Source organism: Oenanthe melanoleuca, chromosome 4 (assembly GCF_029582105.1).
Source record: "Oenanthe melanoleuca isolate GR-GAL-2019-014 chromosome 4, OMel1.0, whole genome shotgun sequence".
Classification (NCBI taxonomy): domain Eukaryota; kingdom Metazoa; phylum Chordata; class Aves; order Passeriformes; family Muscicapidae; genus Oenanthe; species Oenanthe melanoleuca.
In genome coordinates this window covers 28,625,030-28,647,353 of record NC_079337.1, presented here as the reverse complement: position 1 = coordinate 28,647,353, position 22,324 = coordinate 28,625,030, and the positions used below count along the sequence as shown (strand labels likewise).

The following is a 22,324-nucleotide window of genomic DNA, read 5'->3' as shown; positions in this document are numbered from 1 at the left end:
ATTTTTTAAAATAAGGATTAAGACACAAGATCTGTTACCAGAGATCAACAACTTTTAACGCTTACAGCAGACAAACTTAAAAAGTATGGTAGCTCGTGGAAAACACCTAGAAAAGCCCACATCAAAACAGTAAAGGTAATTCTTCATTTGACTGGTCTTTTGAACTATTTACAGCACTAAACCGATACAGGAATCACAAAAAGCCTGCCCTGGTGAATGCAAAGAATTTAATGAAATCAACAGTTTTATATACAGGCTATTCTGGGGCGGGGAAGCGGAAAGAGAAAAGATGGTAGTAGGAAGTATATAACATCCACAATTTTGAAGTGTGACATAGAAAAAAGGTCCTGAACGTTAATGTGTGGTAACAGACTAATGTGTTATTATCTTGATTTCAGATGCAAGGAGACACACAGAAGAAAGCATCATGATTCGGCCAGTGTAACAAGGCAGGATCAGTGATTGAACAAGGCTAGAATTTAGAAGCTTTTGCCCTCTTAGTGTCTTGTTTGTGTGCTTGACCCTATCACCTATCTATCTGTCCTGTCTTAAGGCAACAGCACCAAGTGCCCTGCTGGCAGGCCTCAATGCAGCTTATTCAGATCACATACCCAGAAGAGATACCACTCCCATGAAGACAGATCACCCAGAGCAGTCCATCTCCCTGCACTGACAATCAGTGTCCCTGTTGCAGCCCATTTTGATCTCAGTCATCAACACATGTAACTCTTACACTACTTCCAAAGTGATCTTTGTTTTGAAGGAAGAAGTAAACTGTAGACATTCAACTTCCTACTCTGAACCACTGAGTCTACTAACATTGATTCAACTTCATTTTGCCCAACTTCCACTCTCAAAACCCCCAAACCATTAAAAAACAAAACCCAAATACAATAGTGAGACAAAGTGAGAAATTTCACCCCCTAATATGGTCAAAATACAGCAAATACTGTTCCCCCTCAGAGTATACCACCACCCAATGAACTTTTCTGTGTGGTCAGATAGTAGCAGAAGATGTGTGCTCCCCCAAGTTATTCCAGCCCTGAAAGCTTCCCTCACTTTTTTAACAATTCACAACACAGAGATGCAATGATCTGGGTAAGAAGCCCCTGGATTCTATCTGGATTGTAACTGATGACTGGGAACAAATATTCAGTACTATCTTGTAGCTTATGGCAGTAATAACCCACATTAATATAAACATGCTTAAGACAAAAATGTATTTTGTAAATTGCTAAAAGACATTACTCAAAATTGATTTTCACCTTGGAAATAAACTGGTCTATTACTTCTATAATACAGTCAAATGTCAGCTACTTAAACTTGTCATAAAAAGCTCTTTAGAAGCAGTAGCTGCCTGGCTCAGGTATACCACAGGAAGTATAGCCACACCATCACCTTGACCAGCACTTCCACTTTCAAAATAGTGACTCTTCACCTGATTCACTTGTAGGTTTTGCTGAATGACTGCACACCATATGACATCTGCTCTGTGGGGAAGATGCCAACTTTAGGCTGTCCACAACCCATAGCCAAGCTTTACTTTTTATAGTGAAGCAGGGGAGTAACCACAGAACTATGAACTTCAGCAGCAACTATGGTCATGGCATCCAAAGGTACCTTGGCTATGTGGCATCCTTAAAAAATAAAAAACTGCATCAGTTTAGTGACAAAACCCCTATGTAGGACGAGGCAGTCACAAGCAATGGAACCAATTCCAAAGAAGCATTAATATAATTAATTCAAATTAAATTATATAAATTAATAAAATACAGTACTAGAGATAAATATCAAGTACTATTTTAAAAATATTTAAACAGTTCTTTTAGCACAGGGTCAATATACACAAGTAATATACATCAGTTTGCAAGGGGAGATGGCAACTACCATTCTTTAGTCCAAAGGGTCCATTTCAGGTTGCATGTTTGCTACTTAGCAAGTAAATTTATTATATTATATTACATTACATTAAATTACATTACATTATATATAAATGTATACATATAAAATATACATTAATAAACCAGAGCACTGAATGAGATGAAGCTAAGATTACACCTTAGAAAACCCCTCCAATCTGGGCCTAGATAGGAGTTAAGAGTTAACACAAGTCTTAGTGAAGACCTACAGCACAGGAGTACCCAAGTTACAAAACTGGTTTTGCTGCTGAAGCCACCATCTCATCAACCTACTCTTACAGCAATCAAGAATCGGAGTCTCCTGTCAAGTTCTCTGCCTGCCAACAACTTACTCTTGGATTAACTTTTTCCATGTAAAATATTGGGTTTTTTTCAGCTTTGGCTCTCAGAAATGTTACAGTTTATGGGCATGTCACAGATGTCAAATTGAGCTATCTAAGCAGGGATCTGGTACACTATTCAGAAGCCTCTGAGGAGCCATCAAGGTAAACCTCCTTTTTTGCCATACTTCTTACACCATTTGAATTACAAGGAAAGTAAAATTCATGACAAATACTTTGGCTCAGGGAGAGAGACATTACTTGAGACAGAACATGTATTTCTCCTGTCAGAAGTGTCAAATCCCTCAAGTATCTCATTCTAGCCACTACCTCTGGCAACAGAAGACGTAACAGTGAGTGTAGTATATTTACTAGCAGGGGAAGTTGCTGCAAGAATGAAAATCAAATCCCCAAGCAATGCATGTGACGTGCAAGTGAACCAGGATCCAAGTAAGCTGTGGTATGAATTTTTGCTTTACAGCTAATGCTTTTTTTTTAATCCCAGTTTCCTGGGATGTGACTCAGTGAATGCCACACTGAGGAGAGCTCTAAGCCAAGGTTCTCAATTCCTTAGATGTGTATTTTAACCAGAATGCTATTAGGCAAAAAGTAGCAGCTCCTACCACTTCTAGCAGTGTTTTGACAACAGGTTCAAAGCCAATAATACATCAGGCCAAGATCAGCCCAAACTTATAACATAAAGGTATGAGCATCTTTTTACACATAGGTACCAAAATGCTTCCTAACATGCAATTCTGCTTTAGGCAAGACTTACTGATTATATCACTTGTCCCCTCTGACTAGGGCATTTCAGACTACGTCTTATACCTCAGCTTTTAATGGCCAGACAATTTCAGGCTAAACAGACCAGCTGCCTGGTGTTTTCAGCTGCTGGGAATACATGGTGCTACAGAGAAAAAAAAGATTCCACACTGCTGAATGAGACTTGCATGCTGGATTTTGTTCTAGTCCCAAATTAAGAAATCTGGATCCAGCCTTTAAGAGACTACAGCTATTGACTCACCCTTTCGGTGATCCCAGGCCAGAGGATTATGCAGTCTCAAACATTGTACACTCTTGGCTTAGGGCAAAATGTCAGTGTTTATCATCTCCTCAAAATGATTACTCTATTGATCAGCCTTAGTTTATTCTCTCCTGCATTTCAAAACAAAACAATGTACTAATCACCCACTGGCACTAAATAATAGGAAGAGACAGTGATGTCTCGGGACGAATTAAATTAAATAGCGAGCTGTGAATTATCAGTGTAGTTCTGGCAATACAGTTCATTTTCACACATGGAATAAATCTGTCACTGGAAGCAGGGCAATAGACATTAAATAGGGAGCAGCAATGTACTACCACTTCTGCTGACCATCTGCTGTTATACAAATAACAGAACAGGAGTAAGTGCCTTTTTTGATAACACTAACTTAAAATCAGCATTTAAGAATGTACATTATTCTTCTATAGACTACGAACTAATGTTTCTAGCACTTTCGCTGCTAAACATCAGAGAATTCACACGAGAAGAGTCAAGCAGCCACCTTCTCACTGGAAAAAAAAAAAACCCAGCACCTATCCCCTCTACCTGTCTGTCTTCAGGAAAACTGGACAAAACCTTATACCTTCAAGATTCCCACCTTTAAGTCAAATTAATTAAGAAGATACACCCAGGACAAATCCCAGTGCCTTATGTCAATACACAGAACGCAAATAAGTTTGGTTTCTATCAACTGAAGTAACTTGGAGAATCACAAGCTGGAACATGCACTTCATTTGTTTTACATTAAAAACTTAATTTAAGGAGACAACAAAGAAAATGAAAGAATACTTAGGTTTAATAATTAACCATTAAATGGCCACAATATACCCAGACAAATATTCCTGAGATTTAAAGCACCCTTTTGCAGTGGAATTGAGTTCCCAGAAGTATCTGCATCAAGCATTTCAAAAAAATTAAAAACAAACAAACAACACACCCTCCTGCAAAACACCAAAAATTCACCACCTAAACTATGCTGGATGAATGAAGTAGATTCAATCCAGTGCCTCAATAGTCACTGAGACATGATACTATACGCACAGAATGTAAGCTCTAACTTGCCTGGCTTCATACAAATTAATTAAAGTACTCTTGTTTACAGAGTTAATTATTTTTGCCTATGCATAAACAATAGAAAGATTAGATTTATAAACCTAAAATTCAGCAAATTCTTTGAGTTTTCTTTACAAGTTAGAAAAAACTATACCCATCAGTCCTTAGACAGAAGAGTCACATGATTACTATACTTGGGGAGAAAAAAACCCCAAAGATAGTAAAAAAAATGACCCAAGCTCACCCTCTGCAGTAAGGTGTGAGGAGGAGAGAGGCTGCCCTCCAGTGTTCAGTTACCAGACATCAGCAAGTGCAAGGGATAGATTTTCTGCTTTTGGTTGCACAAATGCACTCATGGAATAGGAAATTCATATGTGAAAGGCACATTAGTGACAAACACAGATTTAACTTGGCTTCTTCACCCTACTATTTACTGATTAAGTTGGGTGTTTTAGATTTAACATTAGGTGCCACGGACACAATGATTTACTGAGATCTAAACTACGCACTTATTTTCAGGAGACTGCTAAAAGTGTAGTTTTTCCTAAATGAGGGGGAAATCATTAACAGACACAGCTAAGTAACTTCTGCAAACTCTGTCAGAGCTCTGTTGACCTATTTGCAATATAGCTAGTGTTAGCAACTGCAGGTATGGCATGTTTTGGTCACTACTGAGACTAAAGTACCATGTTATTATTGTACATTATTATGAATGCATTATCTGTATGCATTGAAAAGAGATTCGGACTGTCTAAACAACAAAAACCCCATGCCACCAAGTTTCTTTAAACTAAGGAGAGAAGAGGTTATTACTAAACTATTAAATGGAAAACACATTTTTCTGCATCCCAAGAGCTTTCGTGATATTTGCCCTCCATACTTCTGGGTCTAAATACAGCAAACTATTTATCAGGAAACCAAAACTTATCCAATTAATCTTCTCCCTGCCTTCCTTCTCCTCATATTCATGGATGTGCTGGATCACAATTCCACTTCAGCTAGTAAAGTGGATCTCCACTCTACATCTCAAAATTTAAAATCAAAACTCACACATTATTCAGGTTTTGACTGGTTTTAGCAGCTTATCATAGAGGCTGATGTGTCACATTATTTTATTTCAAGAATTTCATCAATTATATGTCTAAGACTCAAAAATTGCAAACAAACTGACTAATTTTAAGGCACCATGATCAATACTTTAGTACATTTAAACTGAAGGTAAATAAGTAAATGTTATATTAGCACAAATACAGTCATGGTTTCAGTGTATGTATGCATATCGATGGGGACAATGTAACAGAGCAGTATCAGGTGTTAAACTTCCATGTTCTTTAACAGAGATTTAATTCAGCACCAGTCAGCTCTAAGCCATTAGTCCACTGTGATTTTAGACCAAGTTCTGTGGCTTTCCAGATACAAAACTATTAGCTATACATATTCGTGTATGTAAACACATCTGTAAAATGAACTACTACCACTCCAATAGCTCACAACTTAATATGTTCAAGCTTCCTTTCTTTTTAAAAGCCAGATTGACATTTCCCACAGGAAAATACAAAAATAAAGACCTATCAAAAATTTTAATAAGAACATTAGTATTCCATTTTTTCACTTTAATTGTTTTATAAAGCAAGGTCTTCTGGAGTCACAGTTACAGAAGATTTTAAGAAGTTTCATGATACAGCAAAATAAATTATTGGGAGAGACATCAGAATAGGAATTATAAATTTCCGAACCAAATAGAGTGACTTGTTACTATAAACACTCTCCTTTGATTTCTCATAGAATACAACAGTGAAGATGAGTGCAGTTTGTTCAGCAGCCTTCCAGTAGGCAAGAAGAAATGTCTGATCCTGTTTGTTTCAATGCCATACATGCATTCACCTTTAATCAGCAGTGCTCAGGAACTCAGAAAAGCAACACACATCTTTCAGGATCATGCTCTGAATCAGAAGTGGTCACTACAAGGAGAAGAAAAAGCCCAGGCAGCCATATGGCTCTTCAGACAGCAGGGCACAGTCCTACTGGTTCATCCGCCTGGAGGCAGCAACAGCTTGAGAGCAAGAACATGCTGTATTAAAGCACTCTTCTCTCCTGCATCTCCCCACTGCTCTTCAGCCCTTTCCTCCATCACATAAAAGAAGAGCTGCATTTCTCATGATACAGCACAGGACAAGATTCCTCCCTCTCATCCCAAGAGAAACAGAAGTAACTGCAGCCAGAACTACGTAAAAAAGGTGATCCCCAACTACGTTTAAATGGCTCTTAAAATCAGGTTGGTAAAAAGCAGGCTCCCTCATCAGGCAGAACAACACACCTATGTGTAACTCTAATTCAACAGTTCTAAACACAAGATACATGCAGAACTTTTTGGAAGGACTAATCATCCAACACATTTGTGCTCAACAGGCTATTCAGCCGAACACAACTATAACATATATTCATTCCTACCAAAGCAAATTATGTGAAATTTTTGACTGACCAGAAAGCATCTCTAACTGAAGACTATTGTAACAGCCAAATTATCAATATTGTCTTTTCCAATACAATCGTACATCAAAGTCAACAATAAGTCTTTTCAAAAAGCAGAGAATACTGAAGGAAATGGGAAAATTTAAAAGGGAAAAAAGAAATCAAAGGGCTAATTTGTTCTCCAATAAAAGTTAACAAAAGAAAGAGAACTTGTCTGACCAAAAAGGAAAATTTCAAAAGGGAAAACAGAACTTGTAGAAAAGTAATATTGAGGTGGAAAATATCGAGGCCCATATTGTGTCCCCAAAAAGAGAAAGGTAGAAGCAGTTTCCACAACATCTTCGGTCCACTACAAACATGCATGCTGGTATCAAGTTTACCTACCAGTCTGGTACAGTGTGCCAATCAGTGAATATTCCACCTGTACACTGAGCACCACATTCAATCAGATGACCTGCAAGACTGGGAAAATGGCATTAAAGTAACTAAGCATAATGCAAAATCGATTTTCACAAATCCAGCTTTAAAAGACAATGGAAATAGAGCTAAATAACAAATCACACTATCTTCCTCCACAAGTATCTAACACAATTATGAATTATACATTAAGCATAACAAGGTTGATGATGAATAGATGAATATCTGTTTAATGATGAATAAATATGAATAGAGTATTTAAAGGACTTTTACAAGAAGAATTTTCCTACAGAAAATTAATCCTTAGAAGATTACCTCACACCTAAAACCAAGTTTTCTTGGTAATTTCAAATCTTGATCTAAATTCAGGATCTTAGTAGTCTACACTGTGTGTAATTAAATAGACAAAGATCATATTTAAACGAAGACATAGAGAATCTCATCTCCAATGTGAAGGATACAATGTATTATGATCATGTACTACTATTTTCAAATTTTGATTGTGATAGTCCATAAATATTCAACATAATTATGGGGAAAATCTTCATCTCTATCATCCCAAACTCACTGGAGCTTGAATGAATTTCTCTTCACATTTTTCTAGCAGATGTTCAAGAACACTAACACTAGAGTGTGCTTGGGCTAGCTAAGTAATCACTCTTCTGTGAGGACTTCAATTCAGATGCAATGTTAAATTAGATGGCATAATTCTACCCCTTTCTGAATCAGATTACTAATCTTAGAACTACAACAAGGATTTGTAAATGGGAGCACTGACACTGAGCTTCAACAAAATCATACCAGGATGCTGCCTTCTGAACAAACCTGCTTTTGTGCATCTTTCAGAGCCCTGCAACCTCCTCGACTATCAACAGTGGCAGCCAAAAAGAAAAACCTGGGAATCAGTGGCCTGTACTATAAAATACCATCTCTTGACACAAAATGAACAAGAGAAAATTAAGCTGTTAAAATCTTTCAACCCTTTCTTCCTTTTCTTATTTTAAGTTGGTTCCAGAAGGGAGTTTCTATAATTTCAATTCCAAGTGAGAGTAGTAAGCGAGCCTTAAAAAAAGAACTCAAACCTAACAAAAACATAAAAATAAATTAATGCAATGATAATATGAAAAATTAGCATGTGCTGAAAAAGTTGCTATCTTGACATGATGATACAAAATACAAATTTACCCCATTTCTTCTTATATCATTTACCTTCCTGCAGCTAGCAAGTCATAGTCATCCCTATTCCAGCCAAACTAGAAAAAAAAGACAAATATTTTAAATACACAGAAGTTGCATACAGTACAAAAAACTGCACACAGTATGTTCTTTGCTTTGAATAACAATGCATTTGACACATTTTAAATCTAAGTAACAGTAATTGGCCAACACGGTACATGGATTTGAGTTCCTATACAGAAAATCAGCAAAAAAAACCTCTGACATATTTCAGTATTCCTCCCATTGATATACCCCAACAAATTTAAACTCTGAAGTCATATCCTCTTTTGAAGAGTTGGAAGTGCAATATCCATATTACTTAAAACCTGCACAACCTACAAGTTTAGAAACATAGTACCTATCTTGTGTCACCTGAACAAACCACTATGTGTCTTCAACTTTTGAAAATTATCAGTTCCAAGAGTACTAGCAGTCACTCTCAAAAACTGGAAGTACACTTTCTGTTTAACTGGAAATTTTAACTAGAATATTTTCCCCGAGTTCAACCTGCAAGCAATACAGCAATTGTTTCTTATCTGGCACTTTGCAGAAATCTTATAAAACTTTCCTAAATAAATTAGATAAGGTCTCTCTGGAGTAGGTAATACACACTGACAGTTGTTGTTTTGAGAATGTAAACAACTATGAATAAAATAAGTCATAATGTAAGTTATAAACGGAAAATTAATTAGGTAATCTTTGACACACACAAAATCAAAAAGAGTATGATGTTTTAGAAAGCATATTTTTAACTAGACACATACACTCTTATTTTTTAAAATATGCACCAAAAGAAAACTTCTGTATTTCACCATGTGTAATCCTTCACAAAAATTAATGAAAACCTATTAAAAATACTTCAGAAAACTACATACCATGCAGAAATTCAATTTTTGAATTTTAAGGATTTTCAGAAATGCTGCATTGAAACTTGACTATTTTAAACAAAACTGCTTACCCACTGAACAAAAAAAACCCAGTGTTTTAAACCACTTCACATGCTACCCCACAACCAGAGCTAGCTCTACTATCAACACCTTGTGGTAAAGAAAAATATACTTGCACACCTAATTTTGCAGAAAACCAAGGGGGGAAAAACCCAAAACAAATGGTAAGAGTGAAATACTGGTGAAAGAGTCTAAGGCTTCCTAAACTTCACCTGTGCTTTCCAGTTTAATGGTACACAAGTTAACAAATATCCCTAATATCAATTTAGGAGAAGTAGAAGCTGACAACTTTTCATGCATTTAAGAAAAAAAATACAGATGCTCATTATTTTTAATTTATTATCTATGTTTTCATAAAGAACAAAAACTGTCTGACAATGACTGCTGAATATCCACTCACATATATTCATTATCATCTGGATATTAACTTGTACTTACAGAATGAATGAGTGGTCCTAAAACAATCCCACTGTCAACACATCTGCCAGTCACAACAATATCCGCTCCAAGGTCTAGAGCTCTGCTTATTGGTCTTGCACTAAACATGACAAAAAACACAGCAGTAAGTACTTTCATCTTTTAAAGCATCATTTTAAAAACAGTTCCCTGACACATACAGGTCAAAAATCACTTAAAATTGCCTAGGAAATCAATTAAATCTACTTTAACAACCAACTTGTTGTTAGGTTTAAACATCAAGAGTATTTTAAAGAGCAGTCATCAGGGCACTATTAAATTCAGGTACCTAAATAACTGAAACACTTCTCTTAATGTCCATAGAAATTTTCTTGAACAAAGTGCAGAGAGGGACACCTCTATCTTCAACTACAGGAAAGAGTCTTTCAGAGATTCATTAACCATGCAATTTGTAGGTGAGTTTATAAAGATGAACATTTTTTCCATGGAAAAACCCTGGTGACTTAGCCCTCCAATTTTAAACCTTTCACGTAAATTACCTAAGTGATTTAAAAACTCAAAATATTGTCCAACTCCAAGAACAGGATCACCAGGATCATCAGCCGGAAGAGATGCATGCGACCACTGTCTCATTTCTCAGTCCTTCTATTTTACTAGACCTGATTAACATTGATTCGTCTGAAGTGGACGGTGACAATTAAAATGTAACTTCACAAAGAGCCAGCTAGAACATCTGCATTCAGAGATTGATGGAAACCCTAAGTATCATAAAGGAGGAGAGATCTTTCAAACAAGTGACTATCCCAAAAAACCAGTTTCAAGAGTAAATTTCAAGAGTAAAAAGCCTGACACAGAGTTCAGCGCAACATAATGGAACCTCCTACAGCACTCTGACAACATCCCAGTACATCAATTCCTTGCTTGCACTTCTCTAGTGACAACAGAGTAAACTACTCCATTCGGCAACAGAATACTCAGCATATGAAAAAGCATTTTTGCAGTTGTTGTAATTGAACTAATACTGTTTTAGCTTGAACTAAAACCAGATGATTCACAGATGGTGGATTGCTAAGGAGTCATAACTTACAAGCTTATAACTAAAACTTATTTACAAGTTGCAAACAATTTTTTTTCCTGGTTGCCTGAATAATTTAAAGGTGAACCTCATATACTATGTGGTTCTAACTGCAAAGCAAAGCAAATTTTTGTATCCAATGTGTTAAATTTAGTTGCTCATAATAAATACAACTTGCTAAAATAACTCACCCAAGATACACATTCATGCTGTGAATATTCTCTGGAAATTGTTTGCCACTCTCTAAATCTGTGATACCAGCTCCTTTTAAGTTTTCTTTCTGTTAGAAAACAAGCAGAACACCCAAGCTATGAGTATTTTGAAGTTTCTACTGTAAGCCTCTCATCAGCATGAAACAATAGGTCCACTTCATAGCAACTCCAAGCCAAGCATAATTATTAAAAGTATTAACAATACCAATCAGTTGAATAGCTAAAAGCCTTACATACACTTTTAACCACAACTTCTCCAGCATGCAGAAAATTAAGGCAGTCTTTAAAGAATGTAATGTTCCTTTACATATGACCAACAATGAACTGGTGTATTTCCTAGGCTTTAAACTGTCTTTAATTGCTGTAGGACTAAATAAATCAAACCATGCAAACAGAAATGTATGTGCCACATCTGCTACAGTGCCATGGCCAGAGAACAAGGCTAATCCTGTAGCTTCATATGGTACTTAAAATAAGTTGTGTTTCCAGAAATGTAGGTGGGGGAGAGGGTGTGTTTATGACCATGAATTAGGCATTAGTTCAGCAATCCAGTGGATTGAAGGGACAGTGACTGCATAGACACAATGTCCATATAAACTGTAAATACTAATTTACAGGTGGGATCTGTAGTGTGAAAGAAAACCAACAACTTCCACTCTGAACTAATTTGGTACTATGATAAAGATTTAAATCCTCCAAACTACAAATAACATTTACCATGTTTCATGTATCAACAGCAGAAGTTGTCTGCAGACCAGAAAAGTTGTGTCCTTTTTGTTCCTGTAAGTTATTTACTGACAACAGCATAGAAAACAATGCATTTCAGATCAAGTTTGTCCGTAACAAGCTCAAATAACAACCACTTCACTGTTGTACCAGTAATGAAATTCTGGCCCACAGATAGTAAAATAATTTCAGTTGGGCAGAAGTTTCTTAAAAGGAAGTCCAAACACCACACATAACTTGCAAATGAAGAATCTTACTTGACAATCTTCCACATTCAAGAGCATGCAAGGAGTAACAGATCCTAAGCAGACAGATAATTTTCCAAGTTACAGGCAGAGATTTAACCACAGTGCAAACCTCTCTTCTCTTAACTACTATTATGTATAAACTCTTTTCCCAGTAGCTTTTCAGGTATGTTACAGATTTCATAGATAAATTGTAATTCTTTAAGTAAAAAAATCTCATGCATTTAATATTTAAAATTTTTTGTTTATATTTGAACTTAAATCCTCTCACTTAATTTTACCTTACCGGCTGTAAACTAATCACTTAGAATCAGAAAACCAGCTATCTATAATCAAAGTAACATCAGGAAATGCCTGTAAACCACTAAAAACGCTAGAAGAGATAAGCATTTGAATGTATGGTATCCACACCATATTCAGAAGAACTAACATGCATTATTATCTAGTTTCAACAGAAGCAGTAACAGCATGTAATAGCTTTTCCTGAAGAGCAGGCAGACCTTACAACAGATTCACATTTTGCTTCAAAAAGCTAAACAGAAGATCACAAGCTTATAAATTTAATCTCCATTACATACCAAACACTGATGTGCCAAGAACTGTATTTATGCCTTAAAAAACCTAAAATATAATGAAGAACACTTCTGATAGAAGACAACTGCATGAAGACACACAAAGTTCCTATGGCACAGTAAATGCCACCTTCATGCTATACAGACTCGTACTACCAAAGACTTAAAACAAAGTGAAATACCTCACTCATCAGGTCATCTCCAGCAACAACAGCTATTTTCAAATCAACATCTGCTTTCTTTGCCACCTCCTGAAGAGCAGCTGCACAAGCAAGTGGATTAATTCCACCAGCATTACTGATGACACGAACACCTAATAAAAAAACAAAAAGGCAAATGAAGTTCAGCAGCATCAATAATCCTGTACTTCAATAAGTGTGCTGAAACACAAGCAAGGTAACACACATTCAATCAAGCAAAATACAAAAACCACATTAAAATATGAACCATGTTTAACCTGTGAAAGGATCAGAATAAGCCAACAGAACATTATTTAGAGAAAAATAATTGCTATAGATACTTCTCATCTATCCTTTATGAATGGAAGGAGAAAATGACCAGAAAGACACACATAATGAGGCAGACAGCATCAAACATCTCAGACAGGAACAGCAGCAGACACTGTGAAGCTTTACTAATTTAAACAAAAAAAAAAAAAATAGAGTGAGTGGAAAGTCATATTGTAGAATTATGTAGGAAATTTGAAAAGCTTAAAGATGTTGAAAACATCTAGATCTCATATTTTTAAAAAGATCTGTAAAGCAATCTGCCATCCATAAATTAAAGAAATAGTAAGACATACATGGAAATAGATGCATACTTTTAGAATTATAACAAATATCTTAAACCAATTTCACCATCAGACCTGTACTCCACATCAATTATAATGGGATTTTTCACAGAATCCTAGAATGGTTTTGGATTAAAAGGACCTTAGAGATCACGTAGCTCCAAGTCCCCTGCTATGGACAAGGCTATTCAGGGTTCCATCCATCCATCCTGGCCTTGAACACTTCCAGGGATGAGGCATTTACAACTTCTCTCAACAACCTGTTCCATCTTCACAGTAAAGAATTTCTTCCTAGTATCCAATCTAAATCCACCCTCCCTTCAGCTATGGCCATTCCCCCTTCTTCTATCACTACATATCCTTGTAAAAAGTTCGACTCTCTTGCAAGTCCACTTTAGGTACTGGAAGGTGCTGTAAGGTCTTCCCAGAGCCTTCTCTTCTCCAGACAGAACAGCCCCAACCCTGTCAGTCTGCCTTCATAAGTAGAGGTACTGCATAAACATACAAACTCATGCAAAGAGTAGCATACCTTTCCTGTGAATATCTTTTATATAGGGAGCCATGGCAGTGGAGACAAAATCCGGAGTGTAACCTAAAACCTGAAATAATTAAGAGCTATAACCATTTCTTATAGGTATGTCAACCCAACCCCTCTCCTTGATTAACACAGAAAACGAGGAAGAACAACTACCTCTCAAAATGTTTGGATAATACGATGGGAAATGACATGAACAATTCCATTATATGAGGCTGAACAGATGCAAATAAATACATGCGAATAAAAAGTATACTTAAGAAACAGTGTCCCCGTAATCAGCTACGTATTAAACAAGTTTCGGGCGCGGTTTGAGCTGAAGGAGAGCTCGGGAACTCATTAAGTACCGGAGCGCATCCGCCCTGGCCAAGCCCAGCAGCGCCGGACACCGAATCTACTTACGGGAGACCGGGCCTTGGCGGCCGTCAGCAGCGACATGGTGATCTCGGAGAGGTAATCGAAGACGAGGAAATCCAGCTTCCCTCCGTACAGCAGCTGCGGCACTGGCGGGGCAGGCCAGAAGCGACCATCAGCAGAGGGCACCCTCGCCCGCCCCTACCCCCGGTGCTGGCCCGCCCCGGCCCGGCCGGTTGCGCAAGGGCGCTGTCTATGGCGCTGGGGCCGCCGCCGGCCGCCGCCGCCCGCCGGACTCGCCTGGCCCCCGAGCCCCGGCCCCCGCGCCCCGCCGGGTCCTCCCCGCCGGCCCCCGAACAGCTGCTGCCGCCTCACCGCCCACCTGCGGCCGCCGTGTCCCCCCAGAAGCCCGAGGCGCAGCCGATGCGCACCGCGGCGCCCGCCGGGGGCTCGCAGCCCGCGCTGCGCCAGCGAGCCCAGCGGGGCGGGCGGGCAGCGGCCCCCAGGAGCCACGGCCCCCGGAGCGCCAGCAGCGCGGCGCAGATCATGATCGCGGCGGGCGAGAGCGCGGGCACCGCCCCGGCTGCGACCGCCTAACACGGGGCTGGGGAGGAGCTGGGGCCTGCGGAGGCGATTGGGAAAAGGGGCGGGAGAAAGTTTACTAGACCCGGGTGCGCGTGGGAGAGTTGCGCGGGGCTGGGTCGGTGTGGGTCGTGTGCTGGTGGTAGGGCAGCGATGGGCCCAGCCCGAGGCGTGTCCGAACGGGGCCTCTCTGATTCGGCCTGTGCCCAGGCCCCACGCTGGACACGGGTCGGGGGCAGGGGTGCGGGGCTGTTGCATCCCCGAGGAGCTGCGGGCTCGTCGAGCGCACCCGTGTCACCCCGAAGCGTGCTGCGGTGTGTCGGGACAAAATCTCGGCAGTGGAATCCCCATTAGGAGGCTCGGGATAACGTCAGAAGCGTGTGAGATAGTCCGTTTATGGAATCTTTATGAAATATTTGCCTCCTCTCGTAAACATAAAATGTGTTTGTTGAAAAATTAGACTTTCTGTGTCGGAGAGCGCACCTCTGTTCTGAGAGAAAGCATTTCTCAGATCCTGCACTGAATTTCTAGTCTGTGGACGTGAGGAAAGTGTCCCCAAGCCAGTAAATTCCTTGATATATAAGGAGGAACGATTTTCTAGTCCTGACGTCTCGGCTGGAAGGCTGTCTCAGGACATCTCCTCAGAGGGCTAATCTGGAGCGAGGGTGCTCCAGAGGGAATACTCTGTGTCTGACATGAACGAGGACTGTACCTGAACCAGAACCTTACTCTAACACTAACAGCTTGGCCTTCCTTAACAAGCGCACTTCTATTCAAAGTGGGTTTGAATTACATCTTGCATATGATACAATAATAAAATTGGGAGTCTTTAAAGGAGTGATGAAAAAATGTTTCATGTTACACTGACAGTGCTAAGTATGCGGTGAGAGGGGGTTTTACTGATGTAAAGAGTAGCCATGTTGAAAATAAATAAGTACTTCTGGAAATTTTTGATAAGACTTTCAGTTAGGCTATTTTCAAATTGTGGTTAGAAATTATGTAGTTGAGAGAAAATAGGAAAATCAGACTTTGGTTCTTTATTTAGCGAGGTACAATATTTTCCTATTGCAAAGAAGGGCTATAAAGTGCCATTTGATGTTCTCAGTGCCTGAGTAATGAACAATTCCTGTCCTAATCTATTAAACACATAGAACCAAGGAGGTCATAAAGAAAGAGAATTTGTTTCCCTATACAGATTTTTATTATTACACTATGAAATATTTTTATTATTATGTTGAAAATTTGCAGGTTTTGAGTCCCTATAAACTAGTAAACATCCAAATAATCACAGTAGGGGAAAAAAAACACCAGGTAATGTATGCATAGTTGACTCCAGAGAGTTTTGTCCTAAATATGTATTTATTGTAGCTCCTTAAAGTCAACTTTGAAGCAAGAATCAGAAGGAGCACTATCTGGTACAAAATAGATGGTTATCTGTATAGACATAAAGACAGATGCTTTCTATAAATAAATTTAAAAGTTTCTTCCACGAATGTTTTGATATGGAATACATTGCAGTCAGATGCCAACATATTGCAGCGTGGCAGGAAACATGGCTAATGCTCTGCAAGTCATGCAGTCCTCTCAAATCCTGGGGTGAAATTCAAGTGTAGTTCACCTTGGCTGAGAAACTATTACCAACGTGCTGCAGTCCTCCCTTCTGTGCTTGAACGCATCCTGATAAAGAGTCATTAATTACCCATAGATGTAAGTAAAAGTTTCACTGGAATGGGTTGGGCCACATTTCCATGTTGCAAAACTCAATTTCTGGGTGAGAAGAATTTCTGAGAAGAGCTGGCTGCTGAGGCCAAGGGACCCAGAGGCCAGTAGGTGGCTGTGTTTCACAGCTGTCCGCACCCTCCTCACCTGCAAATCAATCCCTGGCCCCAGAAACAGCCACCTGCTCCCACCAGCATCCTTCTGTGCATTTCTTTCTCTGGATGAACTGAGCACTTTACCTATATTAAGAAATAAATATTTACATGCACATGTGTACATTGGTGAAATATTCTTGGAATCTAGAAGGTGCCTTATTCTTCTAACTTCTCTCAATGAATTTTCATAGCATGGATTTTGACAGCCACTGCTCATGGTTCGGAGGAAGGACTGGATCTTGCTTTGTCAGAAACCATTTCAAGGTCCTTATCAAACCTTAAATGCAATTTTATCAAATGTGTATGTTGACAGCTGTGTGAGACAATTAATATCCAAAATATACGCACCCATTATTCATCTCCTAAAAACACTGGGGAAGTATTTGGGTTTGTTTCTGTTACTTACAATGGTGCAGTGAAGTGATAAAGGGATCAAAGACTGTATTCTGTTGGTTCTCACGGCAAATTTGTTTCTTACTCAATTTATACTTGTCCATAAATAAGTACACTATTTAATAAGCTTATTGAGATTCCAGCAAAATCATCCATTTTTCTGAGAGAGTAATTTATTCACTACCTCTAGCCCCTCCATTTCATAAATTATTTTCTTAAAATAGACTGAATTTTCATTACCATCACCATTCCATCCTGAGCAGTAATGATTAGCTCAGAGCCCATTATTTCATACATGAGGTTAGGATTGTTCTAATGAACACACAGGCAAATTAGATAGTGGTTCTTTTCCAGGAAGGCTTGGGAAGCAATGCTCTCCGATGGTCAAGTTTTACTTTTGAGATTTTTTTAGATGATTTAAGAGATTTTAGGAGCAGTTTATTGCTCTTTGAGGACATCAGATGGCACTGTGTGGTTGCCAGTGAAGCCAGAAAGAAACTACAATCAGTAACAAGCCTGTGTGGAATTCACAGACAGGAGATGATAGTAAAGATTTGACTGTATTTGTGACCTGTGTAGGGGATATGGGTCAACAATAAAAGCTGTCACAACTCACATGATAGGAACCCATTGCTTAATGTAACATTTTAAAGAATAAGCCAGAAATCCTCTCATAATTTGTGAGAAGAGAGCAGGGAAAGAAAAATCTTCTAGCTTATGCCAGAGAAAGAAAAAGACTACAGATTTTAAAAATAAAAATAAATAAAGATAAATAAAAATAAATAAAAATAAATAAAAATAAATAAAAATAAAGAAGACTTTTTATTTCTGCTCGTGGTTTACATGTAGATAATCTGAACTTCACTTTCCTTCATTGACCCTAAATACTTTTATTTACATTTAATTGACTAGTGCTAGTAATGTTTCAAACTTAAGCCTTTGCTTCTCTTCCTGTAAACAGATTCATGCACCAGCATGGAACACAGATAATGTATAAAAGAACTGTGGAATTTATTCTTCTACTTTCATTGCATTCCAGCCTAATCCTGGAAGTCAGGGAGGACAAAACAGAGTACATTTTTCCAAAAAAAATACACTTTCCATTATATTTCTAGGATTTTTCTGACAGTCAGGCTTCCCCTGCTTAAAAAAGTACAGGCAAAGTATTTCACAGACCAGGGGTTTATTGTGAAATACATTACATTTGTGCTGTATTTCCTTTAATGTTATTGTCAATAAGTTCCTGTCCAAAACAGTAACATCTGCCTATATGTTCAATTATTGAAGTAGGCTCTGTTTAGTTTATTGAGGGTCTGTCCTCTCAACTAATTACAAAATACTCAGCAAATATTTGAATTTACTACTTATCTCATTCCCACAAATTAGTGCATCCCTCTGTTTAACAAATAAGTTCACTGTTCTTGCCCTCAAGGTAAAGTATACACTGCAATCTCTCTTCTGCAGACAATCTGAACACCAACCTTTTCTAAGTGAACCAACAGTTGAAAATGGTTTCTGTAGATCAGTAACAGCAGAGAATTTACTGTGTTGCATCGAATACTCCTAAATAAGGCACAAACAACTCAAAGCTTAATAATTATGTTTCACTGAACATGGTTTAGAGCTTTGTAGTATTTTAGTAAATTTTTAGAATTTTGAGGTATAACATCCTGTACTACAGGATGTAGTACAGAAAAACCTCAGCTATCATGAAACAACAGAATGAGTTACCTTCTGAATCATCTTGACTTCATTCCTTTTTATCACATTCCTTTTTTTCAGGTATAAGATCACTCTAAACACCTTAAGATTTGAAAGAAGTTTAAATAAAATCTCTAATGAAATTAAGTAAGCAGAACTAGCTAAACAGAAACACTATAGGATTTTTCAAAAATAAGATAATAACTCATTCAAACCATCAAATATCTGGCTTATGGATATGAGGTGTCATCAGAAGTGTTATGATGATGAAGAGTCGAGTTTTGGCCCTTTAATTTTGCGCATTTTTTAAAATTCGTTTGTAGTAATAGTTTAAGTCAAAATAAGAACTATGTATTAAGGCAATAATTCTTGGTTATTCTTTGCAGAAAACAAAAGGTCTTTTTTGTTATTAGAAGTGCTGACATGAAGAGTCACGAATCAATGTAACTTCCCTGTTTTGATTTAAGAAAATACATTAGCCTGTAATTATTATACACTCTAAAGTGTGTGTTCACAGTGTGCAGGCAGCAAAATATACCATAATTTTTTTCCAAAATGAAAGGTTCTGGCTGACATGAAATACATAAATTTCTTACTGTTCTTCACACAGTTTTCCAAGAAACAACTATTTCCAGCCAGTATTTGAGCTGAAGCACAGCAAGTACCTGTACTGGTGTCACAAGCGTAAAGAAATTAAAGGTTCTTACTTGCACAGTAACTGATTTTTGTTGATTCATTTCACTTCAGGAAGGGTCAGGAAGAAATGTGCTGCACAGAGTGGACTATCCAATTGGAAAAAAATGTTGTCATTTACCTTTTGCCCACATTTTGAAATTTCAAAGAGAAAGATTAGTTACAAAACTATTTTTTCATTTTCACTTTAGTGCACTTGGCTTTCTCGCCCACCATCAGCATAAATCGCTACTAGAAGTCTCTATTTCTCACCCTAGTTATCACTCGCTTATTGATTGACCTAGCAAAGGGGATTTTGCCCACTAATCTGTTTAGTAATGCAAGCAGGGTGATACATATTGGTGATGAATAGCAAAGCATTGTAAAGATATTTTTTTTTTCAGCATTTACTATTTGGTATTTTTCAATATTTATTTTTAAATAGGAAAAATATATTCTGGTGCACCTAAAAAAATGTAAGTTCATGTCAAGTCCACTGAACAGTTTTGGTTAAGCAGTAATAAAAGCCCATTGGAAATCTTAAAACTCATCACTAAAGCATTTCTAAAATATCATAGACTGATTTTTCAGGTTAGATTCTTAAGGCAAGGAAGTATAAGCTAAAAAACAAATGTGTTTCCAAGGCAGCCATAAGGATATTCTGATATTCAGGAACTAATTTACAGGCACAAACATGTTTCTTGTGGTTTGTTTTTCTGAGGAAGGGTTTTTGGTGAATGTTGAGATGATGTTGGATAGTGTCCCAGTGGCTGACAAAAAATACTAATCAATATTGAGTTGAAGAAAGCTCTTTCAAACAAATAGTGATTCACCTTTACTCTCACCTCAAAAATAAATTGCAGGAAGAGAGTACATGAGTTTGAGAACTTTTCCACCAGTGCTACACGAACTGTTCGTCATCTGTTACCAAACAGACTTTCTGGAAAGAAAACACTGTCCAGAAAACCAACACGGCTAAATTAGGCTGGGCAATTCTGAAGGTACAATTAGGTCTCTAGCACACTTGTTTGGTAAGTGGGTCAGCTGTTTTGCAATCAGGACCCACCAAGACACAGTGGTATGTAAGGAAGGAAAAATACCATGTAGTTATTCCACTAAGAATACATATTGCTTTCAACTTAACTAAAAGTAGGAATAAGATCTAAGTAATAAAAGGTGAAATAATAGAAGAAAATAAGAAAGAAGCAAATATATGAAATGATTAATTATTTATGACCATGTAATCAGTAAATCAAACAAAAATTTCCTGAGGTGTAAATGCTTATATCTGCTAAGAAGTACCTTAGTTGTAACCACAAATACAGCTAAGCAACACTTATAATTGCAGTGTGCAAATATTTGGCAATCATTGGGGCAACTTTGGAAATTGACTCCTTCATGAATGTAAATATATACAGTGATAATTTTGTGTAACATAAGCAACTGACTGAAAATTCAGGTTTCCTGTTCCTAACCCATTTGTAGTGATAATGATCCTTTTGTTTTTCCCACCAATTAGACATTTATCTTGAACATCAAAACTCTATTTATACATTATTATGTCATTGCAGCCATTCTCATGCTAGGCTTTACTGCTAGAGTTCACTGTTATCATCTTCTCTGACTCCTAAAATTCTTGCCTAGGAATACAAGACATTTTTTGTTTTAGTTTTCTGGTACCAAATAGTCTTCTGACAGAGTTTCAGGCCTGTATGTACTACTTTTAGTGACAAAAGGGAAAGATGTGTTCTTTATTCTGTCAGAGGATGAGGGATACCTGAATTGTGCTATGTGGTTCACTTATTGTATCATGAACAGTACTCTGCAGTGTACATCGGTGTTAAAGCTGTTACTTAATAAAGTTCAAACCAGCAACCTACTCATGCTATCTTGTCACGTCTAAGGAATCCTGCTGGTGCATGGCCTCTAGAAGGGTATCTCTAGGACTCTATTGACACTTGTGTCATGAACTGCAAAGAAGAAGCAAAGCTAGCTCAGTGACAAGGAGGTTCAGTGGTAGTTTTCTCAGTCATGTTAGCAGCACCAGTGAAGCAACAGCAGAAAACACAACAGCAGATAGACTTCTACCCAGTTCTATTTATTTTCACACTTTAGGAAACAGAAGTAGCTCTGTAAAAGGTGGAACCATGTCCTATTTGTATCAGTAAGGTCAACAAAAGCACATTCTGCACATGACTCTTGAAGGTGATTAGTACCAGATTTGATAAGACAAACCTTTAGCACGAGTCATCCTTTGGAAAAGACTTGGAAGCCTGGCAACTAACTCTCTGGTGATCAGTACAGTTACTGGAAAGCTGATTTTCCCAGGAGCAATGCTTCAGCCTCAAGTAAGTGTCACATCAGATTGATTTTTAGCATCTTAAATGCTCACACTTCCTTTTGGCAATATGTGGTTGGATCTCTGAACACGATGGGAGCCTTCTGTTTGACCCAATTTGACCAGATTAAAAGCAGATATACAGGTCAGGAACTCTCCATGTTTCAAGGCATAATTGTATCTACTTTTCTAATTATCTGGTTCCTATAGAATGCTTTGTTCCATGATGTAAGTACCTATTAAGCCAAGTTGAAATATTGATCCTGTTGTACAGAGATGAAGTCATTTGCCTGAAATCACAAAGCTTACCCCAGTAACAACAGATCTAGCCGTGAGCCCCAGTCTTACCATTCTTTTCATCATGTGGTCAAACATGTAATAGAGTCAAAAACCTCATTTAACCATGTCTTATCACACATCATGCTGTACAAGCACAAAATCAGGTTT

General features: G+C 37.9%; 1 protein-coding gene across 4 annotated transcripts in view; it reads right to left on the bottom strand.

The window, feature by feature from the left end:
• Positions 1–14,925, bottom strand: part of LOC130252017 (uncharacterized) — a 59,778-nt gene extending 44,853 nt beyond the window's left edge. For 2 of the 4 annotated variants that reach the window (XM_056489142.1, XM_056489143.1), the window contains exons 1-8: positions 14,700–14,925; positions 14,366–14,466; positions 13,958–14,027; positions 12,821–12,951; positions 11,075–11,163; positions 9,830–9,929; positions 8,436–8,479; positions 7,194–7,271 (exon numbers count right to left, since the gene is read on the bottom strand). In XM_056489142.1, coding sequence (XP_056345117.1) covers positions 7,194–7,271; positions 8,436–8,479; positions 9,830–9,929; positions 11,075–11,163; positions 12,821–12,951; positions 13,958–14,027; positions 14,366–14,466; positions 14,700–14,865 — 779 coding nt within the window. In that variant the 5' untranslated portion in view covers positions 14,866–14,925. The remainder of the gene's footprint in view (positions 1–7,193; positions 7,272–8,435; positions 8,480–9,829; positions 9,930–11,074; positions 11,164–12,820; positions 12,952–13,957; positions 14,028–14,365; positions 14,467–14,699) is intronic. The other 2 variants (XM_056489140.1, XM_056489141.1) reach the window with 1 other exon arrangement.
• Positions 14,926–22,324: the final 7,399 nt, after the last annotated feature.